The 7,723-nt window shown below is 45.1% G+C and overlaps 2 protein-coding genes across 2 annotated transcripts; one reads left to right on the plus strand and one right to left on the minus strand.

The window, feature by feature from the left end:
- Positions 1 to 24: 24 nt before the first annotated feature.
- On the plus strand, positions 25 to 1,957 carry LOC123965309. Its single transcript, XM_046041866.1, has 7 exons — positions 25 to 255; positions 346 to 463; positions 535 to 707; positions 806 to 903; positions 987 to 1,090; positions 1,165 to 1,311; positions 1,382 to 1,957. The coding sequence occupies exons 1-7, from the start codon at positions 190 to 192 to the stop codon at positions 1,456 to 1,458; spliced, it is 783 nt and encodes a 260-aa protein (XP_045897822.1). The 5' UTR covers positions 25 to 189; the 3' UTR covers positions 1,459 to 1,957.
- A 4,343-nt stretch (positions 1,958 to 6,300) lies between these two features.
- LOC123965310 (zona pellucida sperm-binding protein 4-like) lies at positions 6,301 to 7,717 on the minus strand. The gene is made up of 7 exons (XM_046041867.1): positions 7,705 to 7,717; positions 7,497 to 7,614; positions 7,253 to 7,425; positions 7,057 to 7,154; positions 6,848 to 6,966; positions 6,461 to 6,607; positions 6,301 to 6,384 (listed from the first exon to the last, which is right to left on the minus strand). The coding sequence occupies exons 2-7, from the start codon at positions 7,528 to 7,530 to the stop codon at positions 6,362 to 6,364; spliced, it is 594 nt and encodes a 197-aa protein (XP_045897823.1). The 5' UTR covers positions 7,531 to 7,614; positions 7,705 to 7,717; the 3' UTR covers positions 6,301 to 6,361.
- Positions 7,718 to 7,723: the final 6 nt, after the last annotated feature.

The following is a 7,723-nucleotide window of genomic DNA, read 5'->3' on the forward strand; positions in this document are numbered from 1 at the left end:
CTGTTTGTATTAGCAGTGAGCAGAGTATCCACGGTCTTGTATTTGACAGATCCTCCATCCTTGGATGCCGCCTGTTCCGAGTCTGGGATCAGCTTCAAACTGGACCACCGGCCATTTGGCTACCTGTGGGAGCTCCGTGTCGGCTCTGACCCGCTGACGTCGGAGCTGGCAGCCCAGCACGGCTACATCATGAGCAATGATAGCCGGAGTCTGCTGCTCAATGTGCCGCTCTTCACTCATGGCTACAAGTACAAGGTGAGATGAGGAATCTCCTACTGGAAGCATCTCTTCAGGCGTTGCCTGGACCGAGGACATCAGTGACTAAGCTGCATGTATATTCTACAGGACGTTACTTTGAAGGGCTTCTCTGGCACTTTTGAGGTCATTGTGTGGGATCGTGAAGCATCTGAGGTCCAGACTTCAGCTGTCATGACTTGCCTCTTCTCTGCTCCTGAACTCATTAGTAAGAACATCCTTACTGTAAGAGCCGGTGGGTCTTAGTTGACACGTGCACTAAAACAAATCTCTGTGTAGTGTGTTCGACTGATGGGAGGATGACCGTGGTGGCTGACTTGTCTCTGGCCGTCCCAAGCGGAGGAGTTCCTGCCAGAACCAACCTCCTAGATAAACACTGTGGCCCCAGAGAGGCAGATGACACCAGGGCTCTCTTCTCTTTTCCGGTCAACAGCTGTGGATCCATAGTCAAGGTAGTACCACTGTTCTTCTCTTCAGTACTGTAAAGGGTCACTTCATGTACTTTAATTACGGTTACAGCTGTGTTTGTGTGTAATTTTTATTTCTCCAGCATGGCATGGAAACTGTGACCTATGAAAACCAAATTTTCTTCAGCAAGACGTTGCATGCTGTGAAACATCAAGCAGACTTGGGCAATGAGATTGACAGGTATATCTTCATCCCCATGTCCATTAGGTTATGTAGCCTTACTCTAGTCATGCTGCAGACTATTTCATCGTTTTGTCTTGCAGGGTGAGGGTGCAGTGTACATATGCGCTGGACGGACTGAGCAGCACAGTATACAGGTTTCAATCTGAAGAAGCTGGTGTAGGTCACATTGTGCACTCCAGTGGAGGTAGGTGGGCAAACTACATAAACCACATCACTCAATATATCATGTTTGACAATCCGTTTGGTCTTCTATTCTAGGTCTACGGAGTCCCGACATCCAGCCTTCTACTGTGCCTCAAAAGCCAGTGCCCATTTCCAGAAAACGAGTCTCAATAAGACGTGGTTACCGCCCACCTGCTAAGCACATCAGAGTATCCAGCTTTCTAAAGAATCGTTACAAGAAAGGTCGGTACTTAAAACCCTGGTCAAACTTGACAGTAAGAAGTCTGTTCCTAAATATAATTTCTCTTCACAGGAGCTAGAGGATCCAAGCCAAAAGGAATATTTCCATATCATAAAGGACATTTGTGTATTAAGTGTAAATCTCAATAAAATGGTGTCTTAAAAATATGGAGACTGTAATTGGGAAATTGATCCCACACCACTGTGAAAGTGGTGTGGAAATGAAAGTTCAGCTGATAATGACCAATTTGCTTATTGCCGGACAGAAGCAATAGCTGGATTGTTACCCCACACTAACTTCTAATGTTACATTATCCAAACTTATAGATCAATACACCAGACATCTCTTTGCAAATGCACAAATTCCAACTAATTCCCCAGCCACTAAGAGTTGACCATAATTCAAATGTGTGGCGGAAGCGTCCAGAGACGGGGACTCGAGTCCGGCTTAGACACCCTGCTTAAAATTACACTAATTAGAGGTTGGTGAACTGAAAGATTGGTCAAAGAGCCCCACACACATCTGGCACAGGATGATGATGATGATGATCAGGAGGAAGAACCTTCATCTCACTCCCCTTTGTTCACACCAACTCTCGCCTGCTACTAATCTGTGCACAGTTTTCTGAATAAAGATCTTTTGCTTTTACCTCACCGTCTGTGGTGTTCTGTGTCAGCTCACTACAAGAAATAACTTTGACAACGAGGGGGTGGCCCCCTTCCTAGCAGAAGGGTTCCTTGCTGTCCCTGGACAAGTAAGACTATCAGAGCTTCTCCAGATCACAACCTGTTTCAGCAACCTGTGGTGAGGAGGACTTCACTACTGGAGGATGGGAGCGTCCCTCCAGTGAAAGTCCTGCGTATCCAGGACATCGAACCCATTGGCCAGCAGTAGGTCCTGGGCTGGAGGAGTATACAGGCCCTTTGCACTGTGATTTTCCTTGCAGGCCACAGTCCAGTGTTCTGGCTGATGTGGAGTCAAACTAACAAGAGCCTTCAGTTTACCCTCATCGACAAGCGGCCTTGGCTCCGCTGGACCGTGGCAGGGAGTAGAAATGGCAGTTTCTTTTGCCTTTGCTCCCATGAGGAGTCATGGGCCTTTAGGCTGAGCTGATCCTCAGGCTCTGAAGCTCATATGATGATAGAGCTGAACCATGGAAGGGTGGAGTCATTGTTTTGTCATTTGCCAGCAGCCATAACATGCTGCTGCTTCTGCTGAATGACTGAAGCTAAGCAGAGGACGGCATCTGCTAAAGCACAGTATCCCCCGAGGTCATGACTCACTGTGGCACTTGTCGCAAAGAGTAGGGGGTTCCTGGGTGTCATCAAAATTTGTCAAAATTCCCAGCCTGCCTTTCTCCGTCTGGACATCTAATCATCCCCCAGTGTAATTGGCTCAATGTTTCCCTCCCTCTCCACCTCAAGCTGATGTGTGGTGAGTGTTCTGGCTCAAAATGGCTGCCGTCGATCACCCAGGTGGGCGCTACACATTGGTGGTGGTTGAGATGAGTCACCCGACTTCACTCTGAAGGGCTTTGAGTATCTATGATAAAGCACTATATAAATGTAATGCATACTTATTAGAGGAGCCCAGAACTGCAAGGTGTTTTGCTTGGGACGTGGTGAGGAGTTTTACTTTTAGATGTTTTATTACAGTGTATGAAACCAATGACCAAAATAGTCATTCTGTAACTGTATTTCCCTGAATGCTGGGGACCCCCTCAAGGACTCCTGGGGGTCCTGGATCCCACTTTGAGAACCACTGCCACAGAATGACCATAGAATTGTTGCTTAAAATTGGACAAAAATGAGAAGTTTAACAGAGCTATGGGTGGACACTTACAATTTCGACTACCGGAAAGGACTTAAAAGGAATTGCCCTTCTTGGGAAGAAGAATAGTACAATAAAACTTAAATAGCTCGGGCTTTCATTTACTTTAATCACTGAACTCCCCCTGCCTATATTTGGGACAAATATCCAATATGGGACAGGCTTTTAATTCTTTTCTCACAAAACTTTTGCTCAGTAAAAGATGGGAAATCTAGGCTTCTATCAAATTGTAATTTTAATCAGCATTAATATTACATGTATGAAAATACATGTAATAATGCTGATTTACAGACATCAACTTCAGAGCCGCTTCAAGTACTACATTTAGAAAGGTGTATAGTTTGATTGTCCTCAGTGTAGGCAAGTACCTGAATTGATACAAGCAGTCACCAGTAGCCTTACAGAAGAGCGGTGTAGTTTGGGAGAACTTGGGTAGGTTAAAGCTGCAGAGGTCAGATGGCACTTGCAGACAGCAGTGTTGCAGTAGTCTAGACGCGAGATGAACCTGTACCACACGCTGTGTGTGGAATGCACGTGTCCTGATATTGTGAATTAATCAGGAGCGGGTTGTTGCAGTGCTGTTAAAGGACAGCTGGTCATAGTGTGTCAAACCCAGGATCATAGGCGGCCAAGCCGGGCACAGTTAAGTGTAATGAGATTGTGGAGAGCCTAATCAAATATGGCAACATAACTATGTTCCACTTTCAGACTTCTCAGTCCAGAGAAAGTAAAACCAGTGCTACCTTGTTTATTTGCTAACATTCCCCATAATTTACACAAGTGAGTTGAAATTACATAGTACTTGTGCACCGTTTATGGCAATGATTAATGCAGCCATTAAATATGGTTTGTTATGCAGAAGGAGTAATTCTTATTAGGGGTGGGGGGAAAAAAATTGATTCAGTATAGTATCGTGATATTTTCCATGGCAATACTGTATTGCTAAATGGATGCCAAGTATCGATATTATAGAAATTGCAGGTGGGACTTAACTTTTTGGTACTAGAATAATAAAGTCTATTGCTTTAGTCCACTAGAAAGCTTAACAGGACTATATAGAGTACTGAAAGTGATAACCGAAATGTATCTTTTTAGATAAACAGATGTTGACAAAGTTTGACTTTAGGGACCTAATTGGAAGTTGGAAAAAAGGTAATAAATTGCAATATTTAAAATTGAATTGCAACATAAATATTGTGATAATATCGTATCATGGGGCCTCTGGTGATTCCCACCCCTAATTCTTATACCTACGCAACTCAATATTTAGATATTGTGACGCTATAAGTCAAAGCCATTGTCACTATTCCAAACTTATTTGGGTACAGTTGGGGGCTGAGCCGTTTCTGGCTGAGATGTACAGGCAGCCCTACACAGAAACAGGCATCAGTAGCAGGCTGTACTATGCTTTCAATGTACTCCCTGTTGAACAGCAAGGGGCCACAATACATAAGATACTGATGTACTTATTTGGCAAAGTTTCCACTAAAAAGGTTTCACGGTTCAGTCTCAAAATACACTGCTCAAAAAAAAAAAAAAAAAAAAAAAAAAAAAAAAGGGAACACTTAAACAACACAATGTAACTCCAAGTCAATCACACTCCTGTGAAACCAAACTGTCCATCAATTTCACATGCTGTTGTGCAAATGGAATAAACAGGTGGAAATTATAGGCAATTAGCAAGACACCCCCAATAAAGGAGTGGTTCTGCAGGTGGTGACCGCAGACCACTTCTCAGTTCCTATGCTTCGGTCACTTTTGAATGCTGGCGGTGCTTTCACTCTAGTGGTAGCATGAGATGGAGTCTACAACCCACACAAGTGGCTCAGGTAGTGCAGCTCATCCATGATGGCACATCAGTGCGAGCTGTGGCAAGAAGGTTTGCTGTGTCTGTCAGCGTACTGTCCAGAGCATGGAGGTGCTACCAGGAGACAGGCCAGTACGTCAGGAGACGTGGAGGAGGAGGGCAACAACCCAGCAGCAGGACCACTACCTCCACTTTTGTGCAAGGAGGAGCACTGCCAGAGCCCTGCAAAATGACCTCCAGCAGGCCACAAATGTGCATGTGTCTGCTCAAACGCTCAGAAACAGACTCCATGAGGGTGGTATGAGGGCCCGACGTCCACAGGTGGGGGTTGTGCTTACAGCCCAACACGTGCAGGACGTTTGGCATTTGCCAGAGAACACCAAGATTGGAAAATTTGCCACTCTTCACAGATGAAAGCAGGTTTACACTGACGACATGTGACAGAGTCTGGAGATGCCGTGGAGAACGTTCTGCTGCCTGCAACATCTTTCAGCATGACCGGTTTGGCGGTGGGTCAGTAATGGTGTGGGGTGGCATTTCTTTGGGGGGCTGCACAGCCCTCCACGTGCTCGCCAGAGGTAGCCTGACTGCCATTAGGAACGGAGATGAGATCCTCAGACCCTTTGTGAGACCATATGCTGGTACGGTTGGCCCTGGGTTCCTCCTAATGCAAGACAATGCTAGACCTCATATGGCTGAGTGTGTCAGCAGTTCCTGCAAGAGGAAGGCTTTGATGCTATGGACTGGCCTACCCGTTCCCCAGACATGAATCCAACTGAGCACATCATGTCTCGCTCCATCCACCAACGCCACGTTGAGCCACAGACTGTCCAGGAGTTGGCGGATGCTTTAGTCCAGGTCTGGGAGGAGATCCCTCAGGAGACCATCCGCCACCTCATCAGGAGCATGCCCAGGCATTGTAGGGAGGTCATACACACACCTGAGCCTCATTTTGACTTGTTTTAAGGACATTACATCAAAGTTGGATTGGCCTGTAGTGTGGTTTTCCCCTTTGATTTTGAGTGTGACTCCAAATCCAGACCTCCATGGGTTGATAAATTTGATTTCCATTGATCGTGTGATTTGTCAGCACATTCAACTATGTAAAGAGTGTATTACATGAGATTTCATTCAGATCTAGGGTGTTATTTTAGTGTTCCTTTATTTTTGAGCACTGTAGAAAGAATTTAGCTCAACTAGGAGTCTGGAAACCAAGAGGTGCTGTGCCTTTCTATATACAGAGCTCCTTGGAAGTTGGAAACTCACTCCTGTACAGTTAACCTGCAGTGCAGGTTAGATGACCGCTCAACCTTGTCATTTTCATGTAGTGTTAGTCTTAATGACAAGTCAAGTATTTAAGACAAATTTATTAAGCTTTATTTAAAAATTACACAATTACAAGCCAAACTGTTGATTCACTTTCCTGATGATCTAGTGCCTGTAGAGAGAATTTAAGATCATCAAAACAAACACCCTCTTAGTAACACCTTACCAAATTTGAAATAGCAGCCAACCTTTCTTTGACAGACGGTTTAGATATCTGGGTACTTTGATGTAATGAGCAGGGGGGCGGTAACCAGGTCTTATTGAGACTCGTCTTCTGGTTGTAGGCACTGGTGTTTGAGGCTCAGCAGATGGGTAGATGAGGGGATTCTGTTGAACTACAAGACCAAAGGGTTTGTCAAATAGGGCTGTACAATATGATACATAGTTTGGGAAAAAAAAAGATTTTGGGGTAATCTATCGAGTCTCCAACTTAACCATGTTGCACCCCCCCAAAAAAAAGAATCCCACAAGTGTTACACTGGTAATATATCCTAATGTACATGACCTACAGTGGGATTTGAGTCATATTGCACAGCCCTGTGGTCGGACATGAGTGATGTCGTTGGCCCACCTACCTCCTCTGGAGTGTGCAGAATGCACAATGCGACCAACACCATCTTTGTTTGACTCAAATCTGTACACTGAGAAGAGGAGATATAGTGTGTCCAGTGCATATGTGCACTGCACAGTCACCCTGCAAGAAGAGATGGTAAAAAATTTAAAAGTCTGCAGTATGACTAGAGTAAGGCTACATAACCTAATGGACATGGGGTTGAAGATATACCTGTCAATCTCATTGCCCAAGTCTGCTTGATGTTTCACAGCATGCAACGTCTTGCTGAAGAAAATTTGGTTTTCATAGGTCACAGTTTCCATGCCAAGCTGGAGAAATAAAAATTACACACAAATACAGCTGTAACTGTAATTAAAGTACATGAAGTGACCCTTTACAGTACTGAAGAGAAGAACAGTGGTACTACCTTGACTATGGATCCACAGCTGTTGACCGGAAAAGAGAAGAGAGCCCTGGTGTCATCTGCCTCTCTGGGGCCACAGTGTTTATCTAGGAGGTTGGTTCTGGCAGGAACTCCTCCGCTTGGGACGGCCAGAGACAAGTCAGCCACCACGGTCATCCTCCCATCAGTCGAACACACTACACAGAGATTTGTTTTAGTGCACGTGTCAACTAAGACCCACCGGCTCTTACAGTAAGGATGTTCTTACTAATGAGTTCAGGAGCAGAGAAGAGGCAAGTCATGACAGCTGAAGTCTGGACCTCAGATGCTTCACGATCCCACACAATGACCTCAAAAGTGCCAGAGAAGCCCTTCAAAGTAACGTCCTGTAGAATATACATGCAGCTTAGTCACTGATGTCCTCGGTCCAGGCAACGCCTGAAGAGATGCTTCCAGTAGGAGATTCCTCATCTCACCTTGTACTTGTAGCCATGA

The sequence above is a fragment of the Micropterus dolomieu genome, unplaced genomic scaffold, assembly GCF_021292245.1.
Source record: "Micropterus dolomieu isolate WLL.071019.BEF.003 ecotype Adirondacks unplaced genomic scaffold, ASM2129224v1 contig_9172, whole genome shotgun sequence".
NCBI classification, from domain to species: Eukaryota; Metazoa; Chordata; class Actinopteri; order Centrarchiformes; family Centrarchidae; genus Micropterus; species Micropterus dolomieu.